Genomic DNA, 14,339 nt, shown 5'->3' with positions numbered 1-14,339 from the left:
CATGTTGCTGTCAGTGGCTGGCAGCAGAACCCGTGGCTCCGGGGACCTTGAGGCCAATGAAGATTTTGCTGTGCCTGTGTCATAAGTTCTAGCATCAGCTCACCCACTTGGAACGGGTTGACTGAAAGCAGTGCTGAGAAATAACAATTTCCCTGGCAATTCTCCAGGCATTGCCAGTGTGGGTGAGACTGTAGGTGCCTTTGGCCCAGCTGTGCTGCTCTGTCTGCCTGGGGCTGGAGTGTCTCAGTGAAAATGTCACTAGCAAGAGCTGGAACATACATGGTTCTCTGTGCAAGAGTAGTGCTTCTGAGACTACAGTGGGGTATTGCCCATCCAGAACTGACTCCTGCAGCCTCACTGGGGTCAAGGGTGTAGAGCAGGATCCTGGCCCTGCTGGCTGTGTCAGGGACCCCAAGCATAGAGGGAATGCTCAGAGTGCTGCTTAGTGCAAGTGGAAATGGCTTCAATCTGTGTTTTGACTGATGGATCTTTTCAGGAAATTTCTGAGAATAACATTTCTAAAAATGGCTGCTTCTTTCCACTGATATTTCCTGGAAAAGCTTGCAGTTAATTTTAAACCACTATCCTTTTCCCTTTTCAAGTGGAAATGGCTCTGTGCTTGTCCTCAAGGCTAATATCATTCATTCTGCCCTAGCCCAGGTTGCTTGGTGGTGAGGGACAATGTACCATCACCCTGGCCTCCACTTCCAGGATTAGTTGGTCTTTCAGGGCTGCAGAAATTGGAGTGCTGTGAGTACAGAGTGCATGTGTCTGCCCTCCCTGTGGAAATATATAACCACCTCTCCCCAAGTCACTTCACAGTGATGCTTGTCCATGACTCCTGGCCAGTCCCAGGTGCACAAGAAGCCTGTCTCTAGAGTCATTCCCTTGCCCAGCCTAAAGCTCTATTTCTTGAGGTCAGGAAGAATACACTGAGCTCATTATTTCACCCCAGGTGCAAGGATACAGGCCCTGTGCATGGATCCTGAGCTTGGGGATGGTCAGAGCTGGAGCAAGCTCCTGGATTAGCCAGAGGGAGCTGGGCAGGCAGCCCCTTCATGTCGGGCAGAGCATGGCTTCCCCTGTGGCTCTCAAGCAGGCTTGCTGCTTCAAGTGGGAATATGTCATTAATTTTTATACCTTTCCCTGTAAACCATCGACCCTTTTTATGATGTCATGAGGGATTCCTTAATTTTGCAGCTGCTTCCTGGTTACGTCAGAGAAGAGCCTCCCATCCTAGAGCCCAGCGCTGCAGTCCAGAACGGCTGGAAACAAATGAAGTGTTGAATATCTAATGGCTTCCACAGGGAGAGCTTCTCCATCTCCCCAGGCCCCCAGCATTCCTCACCTCCTAAGCCTCCCTCCCTCAGACAAGACAGGGTTTCAGTATGGAGATGGGGGAGCTGCAGAGTCCTGGGCAGCCCTGGGTGCTTTGGGAACATGTGTAGCGAGATCCCCAGTGCTGCTGCAGCCAAGTTTCCCTACCCGGGGCCTTCCTGCCTCTCCACAGGGAGAGACTGGGACAGGGAGGTGGATTAAGGTTGTTACTGCAGTCCTAAGGTTGCTTTGGGAGGGTTTCAGCCCTGTGAGCTGCAGGTGTGTGTGTTCAACTCCGGCGCAGGGCTGGGGCTGCCATTGTGTCTGCTGCCTGCAAATGCAAAGGCAGGGAGCATCATTCCAGGAAAGATGCCCATCGTTTCCAGGCTCTTTGCAGGGTATTGGCTGGGGCTGAGGGATTGCCTCCAGGTTCCCAGGCTCTTTCAGAGTCAGATGAGTTGGTGTGTGACTTGCTGCTTCCCAGTGGAGAGCTGGGAGTGCCCATGACTCACAGGTCCTCTGCGAGGGGGTGTTGTGGAAATACTTTGAGCATCCCCCATCATGTTGCTGCTTTATATTCCTATTTTGCTTTAGACAGCAATTTCGCTGCTTTATATTCCTGTCAGTCTGTTGTGTGCTGTCTCCACTGTGGGCAGGCAGTGGTGAGGCCAGCAGCACAGTTCTCCTTGCCCATTTCCTGCAGCCATCCCCATCCTGGTGGGTTGCTCTGTCACCTCTCCAAGGCTGCTGTCTGGCTGAGGGTGACTCACGGGCAAAACACGCTTGTGTCTGAGCGATAAGAGAGCAAACCAATTGCCTTTAGGTGGTGTCAGCTTGGAGGTGACCAGCCTCTTGTCTTCTTCCCCGCAGGGCAGCAGCCAGCTGGTGAATCAGTTGTCTGTGCTGCTGACACATCAGTCGGGTGCCTTAGGCATGGCTGCTCCACCTCCTGCATCCCTTCACCAGCCTATTCTGTCATCCTCGGGATTGTGTCTGGAGACCTGTTTGTTCCTTTGATTGCCTTCGTGTATGGTCCTTTACCGTGTCACCGGGGAAGGTGGGTTCAGGTGTTGCTCCCTGGGAACAAATTGTGTCCCTGCTGCTCTCTCTGCCTGCGCTGGGGCTGCTGGAGCTACAGCTCAGGTTAGGACGGGGAGGCCAACATGGAAATCATCTCACTGGAGTCCTCCTGACCCTTGGCTAGAGCAGTCCAGTTGCCTGGATCAAAGGAATCTGATCTCCTTTGAGACTGTAATGCTTGTTGGCTGATGTTTGAACAGTGAAAGGTTCAGCTCTCCTCATGTTGTGTTAGCTGGGATGGATGTAGGAGCATGTCTGCTGCTTGCTTGTGAGCTCAGGAGTTGCTGTGGCTCGCTTGCACTGCTGCCTAGAGCATGCTTGGAGCAGAGCAGCTGGGAGACCTCACTTCCAGCCCCTGTGCCCCATCCCGACGAGTGCCCCCCCAGCCCAAGGCCACGTGGGCTGGGCTCACTCTGCCCTGATTGTCCCTTGCAGGATTTCCTTCGGCACATGGCCCTCGAGCGGCCGCGAGAAGCTTCCTCCAGCAAATCCCTCTCCTCGGAGGTGGCTGTCCCTTGCATCGCCTGCTCTTTTCCCATTCCCATTTCCTGTGGCTGGTTGTGTTGCCCTAACAGAGGTTTGGCATTGCTGTTTTGCACACCCTAGTGGGAGAGGGGATGTGTTTATCACTTTTCCTGGAGATTATCTGTTTAAGCACTCTCTGACAGTTACAATAACAAGGGCAGCGCGTTGTGTTTCCCAGCAAAAGGACACTCGCTGCTGAAAGATGTATAGCACTAATTAGAAATACATAACATCCGGCCACATGGCAGCCTTCTCCCGGCCGCTCCATTTCCTGAGCTCAGACGACTTTGACGACAGTTGGTTTATGTTTTCCATGAATATAATGTTCTCAGAGAAGCACAAATTTCTCCCCATTACAAAAGTCGCCATTCTCTCTCCATCTCTCTCCCCTCCCTCCTTGTGCACCCTTCCCTCTGCGAAGCAGGTAGATTTATGACTGCAGAAAGCCTGGGTTGGATCCTGCAGAGCTCGCAGCCCCGCATGGACCCTGTTGAGAGCCCAGGTAGGCACTCGCAGAGGGCGCTGGGGCAGCTCCCATCCTGCTCCCTCAGCTCTCTGCAAAGGAAACTTCCTCCTGGTAGAAAAACAGCTCTTTTACTGCAGACCAGCTGGAGGAAAAAACCCTCTTTCCTACATCCGAAGAAATAGGAGGACTCTTCTACAGTTCAGAGGGTTTCGTGATCTTTAGAAAAACCGCCTGCCCCTGGTTCCCAGTTGCTTTCTCTCAGTGCTTGCAGTCTGATGCTCATCAGCTCCCATTTTTTCCATCCCATCCTTTTCCCTCCCCACTGCTTCAGAGCAGATAGCCTGGGCACCAGCTGGAGGAGTCTGGGTCCAATCTTCAGCTTGCAGCAAGCAACAGTGACTGGGACAAAGACATTTTTTTGGAGGCCCTTGCATACTGGATGGAAACAGGGCAGTTGTTTTGCTGAGTGTAACACGGGTTAGGTGTAAGGTTGGTTAGATATAAGGGAGGTAAGGAGATGGAGCATGCTCAGGGCAGTGAAATCTTAGAAGGTTTTAGCTGCTGAAATGAATTCCGATTGAATATGGAAAAACTGCTGTATTTCAGATGTTTTTAGCTTGGCCAAGTTTGGACAGGATTTCTAGTAGGACAGGAAAACTCTCTGTTAAAAAGGTTACTCTGCAGCAAAATCTCAGATCCCCTTTCCAGGATTTGCAGTTGCTAGATTAGCTCAAGGAAAAGGTTGTAAGTGTTTTTTTCTAACAAGGGTAAGCCACTATCTTGTTTCCTAGCCTCATTCTCACAAGTAGCCGAACTGTTACGGCTAAAGATTTCCTGAAGAATTTGGGCTGAGCCAGGTACCCAGCATGGAAACTTCAGCTCCCATAGTTAAAGTTGGAGCCAACTGGAAAAAGGGTCTTGTGAGTGGCTAGTGTCAGGGAGGCTTAGTAACAAGGTGCTCAAAACTCTGCCTGCAAAAACCTGTCAGAGCTCATGTCCCACTGTCTGGTCCAGCATCTGGAGCCCTCACCTCTTCAGGGGGGTTGCAGAGGGCTGCAGGGATCTTGCTTATTTTTTGGATGCAGAAAGCCATATTGCGGAGGCAGATCCAGATTGTGAAGTGTGGGGTAATGCAAATTACTCAGGCTGTCATTTCAGGCTACAAAGTGTTTAGTGACATTCCTGCTTTAAAGTGCTCTGCCTGCTCCTATTTCTAGCCCTATGCAGCATTGCACATACCTCAAGGGTTTTACTGGTCTAGCTGATGTGGGGCTACAAGTGACTGAGTAACAGATCCAGCTTGAGAAAGCTCCTAGAAGGTGGAGTTTTGACTGGCTGAGCTCCCTGCCACCCCTGCTGCATGGCTTCATGGGCTGCATGTTGGGAGAGCAGGTCATGGTGCAGCATGCAGTGTCACTCTGAGTCAGTCTGGGCTGCAGAAGCTGTGAGTCCCAAAGCCCTGACCTGAAAGCTGTGGTTTAAGAAGCAGTTACTGAGGTAGCAGTGCCAGCTTCACACACTCCCCTCTCCCCCCACACAGCACCTTTGTTGGCAATGGCACAGATGAAAGGTGACATTTCAAATCTCGATGAGCTGCGTGATCTGGGTCTCAGGGTGGCTCTGCAGGCAGGAGGTGATTGGTGATGTGGTGACAGGAGGTGTTTAAGTGATGCTGGCATTACCAGGGATGTTTGCCTGGTTTTGAGGGGAGAAGGTGGAGGGGGAATGTGTTGGTGGTGGTGCACAGCCTGCTGGTGTGTTGGATGATTTCCTTCAGAGCCATGGCTGCTGGTGGCGTGGAGTTAACCACATCTCTGACCAGCTTGACTCCCAAGAACTTGTGGAAACTTTTTTTGTGTATGATTTCTGTCCGTAGTCTGCCTGACCACCTTGACATGGTGCCCTGGCTGCATGGCATGGGTGGGGGTGAGTGCAGGAGGGTTGTCTGATTGCAGCCCAAAAGGGGCTTCAGGGGACGAGGTGTAACACAGGTTTTGTGGCAGCTGATGGGATGCCATCAATGCCATCTGAAAATGTCTCTGGACTGTTTTTCTCCTAGTGCCAGTGTGGACTCAGACACTTTGTGCTGTAGGCTAGAGACCTCACTGTGGATGCAAAGAACTAATTTCCTTACTTCCCATCAGTCAGAACCCAAGTTTTTAGCTAAACAGCCCCATTTAATGAGTGCTTGTACCCTCACCTTGACTGCTTCTGGCACCTGGGGTCTGCTATCCCACTGCCTCCCTTGTCACACAGTTGTGACAATTGACTCCAAGCTTGCTGAAAGCCAAGGCTCCCTGCCTCCTTGTTGTCCCAAAGGTGGTGAAAAGGCACAAAGAGAAAGTTTCTTCTGATTTATGGTGCTTTCCTCTTGTCCTACAATTAAGCTCTCAGAGCCTTTGCTGGCAAGTTTGGGAGCTGCAGTGCTGGTGTGTGTTCAGGGATTTTGAATAATCACCCACCAAGCTCTCATATGGATGTTTGTCCTTCCCTGCCAGGTTTTTGGGCTGGGGAAGCCTTTAGACGAGGCTGACAAGCTTGGCCAGGGAATGAACTTTCAGAACCGGGGGAGTTTTGTGTAATTTAATGCTGAGATGACAACACCCATGGTAGCTGAGCTGGAACTGTGGGGAAACAACCCTGGGTGGGTGTCCTGTTGCTCTTACCTATGCAGTGGGCAGCTTTGTGGGCTCTGATGGGGCTGAGCACTGTTGCAGCACATCAAAGCACTGTGGCTGTCTGTAAACTGGGTGTGAGCTGGTGGGCACATGGTGCACATCTGTAGCAATAGGAGATGTTTGATGGGGCTGTGGCTGTAGTGCTCAGTTTGAGTGAGCACGTTGTGGTGGCTGTACCTGTGAGAACTCACATGCAAGGAATGTTTTTATTCTCTTTTGAGGGTTTCATGTTTTATGGGGAACTTGTAACCTGCAAGAACTGCTGTTGGTGGCAGTGGGAAAGGCTGAAGCCCCACTACCATGACTGCCATGACCGAGTGCTTCTTGGAGCTGATCTCTGACATACATCAGGGCTGTGAGCAGTCCTTGTGACCCTCAGCATCACAAAAGCATTTTAGACTTTGCCTTTTGTGAAGGGGAAGGTCTTGGCTTTTGTACCAGCTCATTTTGGGGGTGACTGCTTGTCTCACTTGCTGAAATGCCCAGAGCTTTTTACCCACCCTGGGGACTCACTGGATTCGGGTGTGGCAGCACAACAGCTGTGGTCTTGTTATGTGCCCCTTTAGGACAGGGGGTGAAGAGTCCAGCATCTCACCCAAGTGCAGGAGGAGGGAGTGAGGGGCAGATAAGTGTAATTTCTTGAGCTGGACTGTGGCCAGAGTGCTGGGACTAACGCTCTTAATTGTGGGAAACGCTTCATGAAAGAGATTTACTGTCCCAGAGTGGTCACATCTTTAGTTTTATGTTTCCTCTGAAAGTTGACAGCCCCTGCAGTACAGCACTTCCTACCATTGCTCTGCGGCACCAGCTCAGCCCTGGCTCCAGGCACAGAGCACCCTTGTTCAACTTCAGGCACCCTGGTGCCACCCTGCCTTGCCTTCAGTGGGGTCTCCACTGGGTGCTGAACTCCTTGGCAGCTGTAAGAGCTGGCCAAATCAAGCCTACACATCCTTCCCCCCCTCCCTTTTTTTCCCTTTTCTGTTTTTAGGTGTGCTTAAGTAATTTTTTGGCTGTTTTTAACCTCCCACCCCATTGCTCTGAAATAATTTGCACTTTTAAACCCAATGTTTGTTCTCAGCACCTCAGGCGTTTTGCTAGCCCCGGCTGGAACGGGGTCTCTATGTCTTGCTTTAATCCTCTTGCCCTTTGCTCAAAATCCCTGATCTGCCACATCAGGGGAGTTCAGCTTCCAACACCTTCTCCTTTCCTGTGTACAGCAGATGCTCATGTCTGCAGTAGAGGGGCCTGAAGTCGGGGGCTCTCCTTCCCCATCCCGGCTCTCACAGGCACTGGTTTGGAGTCAGGACCTACATATTTGCATTCAATGTGCAAATCCTTTGCATGGGTTGTGGTAGCTTTTCTCTCAGTGACCACAAGGTGAGTTCTGGAAGCCCTGGTCCTGCAGTGGGTGTTGCAGGCTGGTGAGGAGCAGCCTGCTCAGAGCCAACACTGCAGGCTGGTAGGGGACCCCCAGGCAGTGTGGGTGCATCCTGTGGCTTGCTTCCCATCCTCCCTCTGGTCAATCTCCTAGCCAGACATTTCCCCCAGTAGCTCAAGGGGCGAGTGAACTTGGAACAGAGAGGATTTGGAGGGCTGAGGCTGCCCAAAAGTCAGAAAAACCTTCTGCAAGCAGGCAGCGTGGTGCCTGAGTGGGCATGGGCAGCCTGGTGGCCCCAGGGTGCTCGTGGCTTCCTTAAATGTAACCCACACCCAGCTCCAGGCTGTTCCATCGAGCCAGCTCCCCACTGCTCTTAGCAGCCTCAGAAGTGGTTTCTGGCTGGGTGTAGATGTGCCGGGGGGATTTGCTCTCACTCCGAGCCGGCTCTGTTTGGAAGAGCTGTGGTCGTGTGGCATCAACTTGAGTAACAGCTTCAATTAAGCTCTCTTGACAAGCTGTTGTGTGACTGGTGAACTAATGGGAGGAGCCCCCTCCTCAGCTGCTGAGGTTAAAACTCCAGCAGGGACAAAGATCAAACATGCAGCTAATTACCCTTTTAACACTTAAACATATCCCCCTCCTTCAGGGGAAGGCATCAGCTCCAAGGAGCAGCTTCTGTGCTGGGATCCCTGAGTGCCAGTTTGGCTCAGCAGGCGAGGTGGGGACAGGCATGACATGGGCAGTATGACTGCAGCCTCTTCCCACTCCAGAGCTATTATTCACCACCTTCTTTTTGCCCCCTGCATGGAGCAGTTGGGTCCAGGACAGGTGTGAGATGGGGAATCACCCACCACTGCAGAGATCCCTGCCCCATGCAGGATGCAGAATGAGAGACTGTGAAGGTGAAGCAAGATGGAGCATCTGACCTGCTCCCTTCCTCTCTTTGTCTCCTAGAGTGCATCGCTGAAGACTGTCGCTCCGTCATTCAGGAACAGGCCACGGCCCTGGGGCTCTCCATGTTTGCACTCCTGGTCAGGAGGTGCACCAGCCTGCTGCAGGAATGCCTGCAAGGTAAGAGGTTACCAGCAGGATACACGCAGCTGCCCACCAGGAAGCCTGGTGGGGTTCAGGCCCTTGTTCCTGCTGTTTTGTACATCCCTTCCCCCCTGCTGGGGCCTTTGGCATCTTCCCAGTGTCTCAAGCTCTGCCCGGGTCCTGGCTAGATTGTCTGTCAGGAAAGCCCCTGATGTGTGCAGGCAGAAATGTTTGGGAGAAATGGATGAATGCAGAGCTTGCTTTCTGACGGCTATTGGAAAACTTCCTAAAACTGGGACCTTGGGATTCTCTCTCTGTGACTGGTGCCCTGGCACTCCAGTGCCCTTAATAAAAGGGATCACAGACATCCTGGTTTGTCCCCCAGGCCAGTCTGTATAGGGAGAACAGATATGTCTTTATGCTTGCTGTGGGTTGTGGCTGTTCCCTTGAGCGTCCAAGGCGTGATGCTGGGATCTGTGTTGTGCATCCTCATCCCTGCCCAAGCCTGGCCCCTGGCCGTGGTGAGCTGCCTCAGCTCTCACATCTTGTATTTGCAGTTCAGCCACGAGAGGTGGAGCAAGAGAATGAGGAGGACGACATCAAGGTCTCTGTCTTGCCCCAGGACCTGAAGGAACTGCTCCCCAGTGTGAAGGTCTGGTCGGACTGGATGCTTGGCCACCCGGACACCTGGAATCCTCCTCCAACTTCTCTCGAGCTCCCAAAACAGTACGTGCATCCTCTGGTCTGTCTTTTCTGGGCTCCTCGTGCTACCTTTCCCCCCTCACTCAGGATGTGATAGTTTGACCTGAGCACCCAGGAGACACTCACTGCTCAGGGAGGAAAGTCTGGGAGGAAAGTTGTCACCCTTGTGACTTACTCGTTGATACATGGGTGGGAGTGAAGTGCTTCTGAGGGACCTGGTGGGTTGCCCTGTGCTTGTATGTGTTAGAAAATATTCCATGCACTGTTTTTTTACCTTCTGCTTGGGATGTGTGTCTGCTTTTGCTGGGATATGTCTCCTTTACGCGCTCTGCTGGCCCAGCCAGCTGAACAGGCAGGGCCTTCCCCTCCATGAGAGGGAAGTCTGTTTCCAGCACAAGCATTTCCTTACCTATTTTTGACTGAATCAGGCCAACCTTGGTCAGGCTGAGCTGGCCTAGCCTGGAGCAGCTTGCCTGTTCCTGGAATTCCAAAAGCCATCTCCCTTCTTCTTCAGAAACAGCGCATCTCTACCCCTGCAACACAGAAAAGGGTTAATTTTCTAAACTGGCCGATTCCAGCCCATTAGTCCATAATGCGGACTAGGCAATTTGCATATTTTTGGACAGAAAATCGTGTGAAGGGGCCAAGTACGGAGTATGCGAAACAGTGTCTGAGCATGCTCTGTAGCTGCTTTCCCGCAGGATTTTCCATCTGCCTCCAGTACTCCGGATCCAGAGCCTGAAATCACGTCTTATTGTTAATCCAAAGGAGCCAGAACCCAGGGTGATGGGAAGGAGCATTAGGAATAATCCAGCAAAGTGGCTTAACCATTAATGGGTCCCCGCTCTGTGCGTCAGGTCCAGTCCTGCTCTCCTAGTTTATTGCCTCTTACTCCAGTTCTTTTTCATTTGGCTGAGGAAATGGAAATCTCACACAGGAAGTTCTGGGCCTCATTTTGTGGAGATGGAGTCTGTTTTCTGTTTGTCGGCTGCTCGGTGTGGGACCGCTGCCTGCTCATGTGAACTGCTGCCCATCTTTGGGCAGGAACTCAAACTGGGATCTATCACGTGAGCCCGCCTGCACCAATCCCCCCTTCCCCTCACGCTGCCTGCGCAGGGAGCTCCTCAGCCCTTGGCGACGGGCAGCTTGGAGATGGAATTTCTGATTGGGTTCAAGCAGCCAGCGCTCGGCGCCTTCCCCGGGATGAGCTGCCTCTCCCTCCCATGGGGCGTGGGGCTGCATTCCCCTAGGCTGCCGGAGCAGGTGTGGACTCCTCCTTGTCCTTTGGGGTGGGAGAAGGCAGTTGTGGTGGCTCACCCTGTGGTTTGGTGGCCAGTGGGTCGTTGGGGAGCAGTGGACGTGGGTTGGGGGACTCCACTCTGCCAGGGCCTGGCTTGCTTGGTGGAGGAACAAGGATCTTTGTTGTGTATAAGACGACCAACTTCTTTCCCATGTTGCCATCTCCATGGAGGATGGAGTCCCACCATGCCCTTAATCTGGCCAGGGGCTGCCTTCCTCAGTGTTGGTTCCCAGCTCCTCCACCCTGGTGCTCTTTCAGCCCAGACCTTTTGTGTTGACCCAGCATTGTGTGTCTGGATGTAAGCAGTCTGTGACTCTGGGACAGCAGTGGCTGAGCTTTCCTGGAGGCGTGGGTAGTGATGAATAACAGAGATGCAGCTCTTCTCTTGGGCACAACCTGGGCCTTGCAAGCTTTTCTTTGGAGGTGGGAAAGGAAAAGGGGAGCACTGAATTACTGTTTCAGCTCTCTGTTGACATAAGCCTGCTGTCTGGCCTGTTCAGTAACCAGGTAGAGTCACCGAGTCCAGGGGTTTAGATAGGAGCAGCTTCAAAGAAGTTTAGAAGTAAAACATGGGTCAGAGCAGCAGGCGTGTTGGAGTAAGCCAAGGTTTATGGGCAGGGTGAGCTCAAGAGCAGGGAGAGCATGCAGGGAACATGCACAGATGTCAAGTTATGGATCTGAGTGAGTGTCCTGTGCTGTTTCAGATGTGCTCTGTGGCTCATGGAAGTGGGATGTGCCTAATGCCAATGGAGAAGCCAGTTACACTGGCTGAAACCTCCTTCCCAGAACTCTGCAGCTATTGCTTTCAGTGCCCCTTGTGGTGCCCCACAGAAAAGGGGCAGAAAAAAAAAACCACCCCAAAGCACAGAAAGTACCCTGCAAGGATGCCACAAATGTGCTAAAGCTTCTGGAAAAAACTGGCCCCATACCCACCTGGCAGCTCCCAAGGAGCAAAGGCCTGGCCCAGAGCTTGCATCAAAGTGCAGCTCATCCGGGGCCAGCGCTGCTGCCAGAATGACGGCCTGGGCTTGGGGCCAGTGGGGCAGCTTGTCAAGACTCCACCAGAGCCTGGGCTGCTGGGGCTCTCCATCCCACAGTTCTTTATCCCACAGCTACCCATCCCGCGGCCTCCCCTCACGTTGCCTTCGCCATGTTCACGTTTGCTCTTCCTTAGCAAGAGGGAGAGAGTTGAGGGCTGGAGGGGCGGGGGGGATGCACAACTTTGAGAACGTCTAAACTCAGCCCAGCTGTGGCAGTTGGTTTATTGCTTTCAGCTGGTACTTGAACCCAGGTCCTGGTCTTGGAGTCTTTCCCAGGTTTAATCCCCGGAGCTTTCTCTGCAGCTGTATGACACTGCGCTGACCCCGAATGAGGATAGGAAAATAGAAACGGTGCCAAGCCAGAGTCTCTTTTTCATTTGGAGTCTGGCTGTCTGCCCATGACCAGGGTTACATAATGGGAAACATAGCTGGGGCTCTGGAGAGCCCGCGTTTCACCACGCTGCCCAGACCTTCGCGTTCTGATGCTATATATCTTCCTAATTGTAGCTCGGATGCATTTATCACACTGCTGGATTTGAGTCCTTACAATATAAAAAAAAAAAAAAAAGGTCAAAAAAAAAAACCAACCCAGCAACACCAACCAACCCAACTCAACCCCACACTAAATTCCTCAGCTCGCTGCTTTTCCCCTTGGATAGAGGCAGAGGGAAAGGTGTGAGGGGTGAGTGCTGCCGAAACTCTGGAGCAGTGTGGGAGGCTGTGTCTTTGGGGTCCTTTTCTTGGCAGTGGCTTGGGAACAAACCCTGGCTCCTGGCAGGCCTCCTCTCTCTAGCTGGGGGCTCAGCAGTCCTGATTTTAGCCTGGATGAGAAGCTATACCTCTCCCCAAAACCACCTTGCTGGGTCTATTGTGCTCATCCAGCTCTCAGCCCCATTTGCATGGTCACTGTGGCCCAGGGGATGTGCTGGAATGCGTTTTCAGGCCAGGAGGCCGTTGAGAGGTGACAAACTACCTGGATCCCTCTCCTGATGCTGCTGTGTGTATTTGAGAGGTGGAGGGTGTCCTTCCCCTCTACCTATTCAGGCAAGGGTCTCAGCAAAGTTTCAATGGCACTTTTCTAAGGTGTTTTAAGGAGCTAAACTTGACTGTAGACATCTCTGCTTCAGAGCAGCAGTGTCCTGTGGCTCGGGCATTGTGTTCCCAAGTCATCTTGCAGCAAGTAATTGTCACTTCAGTATCTCAAAATTAATTTATATCTGCATGTTTCATGGCAAACATTGCATTGAGGTCTGAGCAGGCGGTCAGTTCAAGCAGTTGCATTGCCTTGCTGCTGGGTTGGAGCAGTCCAGCTGTCCCCAGGAGTGGTGTGAAGAGATTAGGGTGTAAAAGCTGGGAGTCCTGGGGAGACAGGGGCAGGGTGGGCCTCCTAAGACAGAGATATTGGCAGCAGATGGGGCAAAAGGCAAATCTCCAAGGAGGCTGCTGTTGTTTGTGGGAATCCATCTCCTTTTGGGAGAGGCTGTGAAGAGGGCTGGGCAGGGGAGAGCAAAGCTTCTCCTTGCTCTCCTTTGTTGCTGCAATGAATCTGATGCTAAATGAAGCTCAAGAATTGATGGGGAAGCCCCTGGACTGACAGACAAACTGCTGCAGGGCTGCCCTGGCGAATCTGCGCTCCTTCCATGCCGGAGTGAAGGGCCTCTTGGTTTGTGGAGACTGTCTGCAAGCATTTAAAAATGGTTAATTTAAACCAAGTATTAAATTAAATCCAAAAGCTCTGAACACATTCTAGAGCTTACCTTCCCAGAGAGATCTGCCAGATCGCTCTCATCACATCGCTCTTGCAGAGAAGTGTCACTGAGATGGCAGCTCCCACTGGGAGAGATGGACAGAGTCTTGGATGGGAGTGCCAAGACCTTGCTGGAGCTTGCTGGAGACTAAATGGAAAATCCCTTTTGCAGAGCTCAGCCTTTGTTAGTAATGCTGGCCACCAGAGTTTCCCTATCAAGACATCAAAGCGAGGATTCAGAGGTGTCTCCGTAGTGTTAACCTGGCCAAGAATGAAGGTGAAGTCAAGTGAAGCAGAAGCCAAAAGGCTCTGTGGAGAAAAGGGTCTGTGGCAAAGCAGAAGCTGGCTGGGAGGAGACTGCACCTCTCCTGGGGAGGAGAGCATCCCTCTAGCTCTGAAGTCAGGTTTCCCAGGAGAGGAATGGGTTTATGGATGCCTGGCTGGCCAAAGGGACTGTGTGAGGGCAGAGTGGAGGAAATCCTCAGTGCCACAGGGCAGAGGGGCTGTGACCACATCATTCCCACACTACACAGCTGTATCCCAGCCCAGGGCAAGGTTAGGGAATGCCTTTTGGGAAGCGCTCCCACCGCCAACCCCTTTTGTTCCTTTGCTGCTTTCAATTCAGCTTCCCTTGGGCCAGGAGAGAGGAAACTCAGGAGGGGGATGCAGAGCACTGTGTAAGGTGATGCAGGAGCTGGGGTGGGCAGTGGTAGCTGGTGGGTGCACGTCACTGGGCCCCTGGAGCTCGTGAGCCCAAGGCGTTTGCCATCTGCGCGGCAGCGCGGCTCTCGGCAGCCGGGGAACACAATGCAGGGCTTCTTCTGCGCCGCGCTTTCCGGGTTTGTTCTGCAGCTGTGGAGTTTGAATGTTAGTGTTTAAACAAGCTGGTATTACACAGGAAATGGCCACCTCCACAGGCCCCCGCAGGCTTGTAACATGGGGTCATTGTGCTTGATATTAATCACCAGGCAGCCCGCGCCCCCGGTGAAGATGGTGGCTCACACCAGAGCACCGTGCGGCACCGTGGCTGGGGGTGATTTGATGAGCATAAGGCTCGCCCTGGCACCCTCT

General features: G+C 52.5%; 1 protein-coding gene across 8 annotated transcripts in view; it reads left to right on the top strand.

Moving 5' to 3' along the window:
- SMG6 (SMG6 nonsense mediated mRNA decay factor) overlaps positions 1-14,339 on the top strand; it is a 111,043-nt gene that overhangs the window by 44,790 nt on the left and 51,914 nt on the right. For 7 of the 8 annotated variants that reach the window (XM_071765599.1, XM_071765600.1, XM_071765604.1 and 4 more), the window contains 2 exons: positions 8,399-8,515; positions 9,037-9,205. In XM_071765599.1, coding sequence (XP_071621700.1) covers positions 8,399-8,515; positions 9,037-9,205 — 286 coding nt within the window. Of the gene's footprint in view, positions 1-2,222; positions 2,375-8,398; positions 8,516-9,036; positions 9,206-14,339 lie in introns of those variants that run through there. The other variant, XM_071765606.1, reaches the window with a different exon arrangement.

This window comes from Heliangelus exortis, chromosome 21 (genome assembly GCF_036169615.1).
Source record: "Heliangelus exortis chromosome 21, bHelExo1.hap1, whole genome shotgun sequence".
Taxonomy (NCBI): domain Eukaryota; kingdom Metazoa; phylum Chordata; class Aves; order Apodiformes; family Trochilidae; genus Heliangelus; species Heliangelus exortis.
Note: the sequence above shows the minus strand (reverse complement) of the source record. Positions and strands in the feature narration are given on the sequence as shown.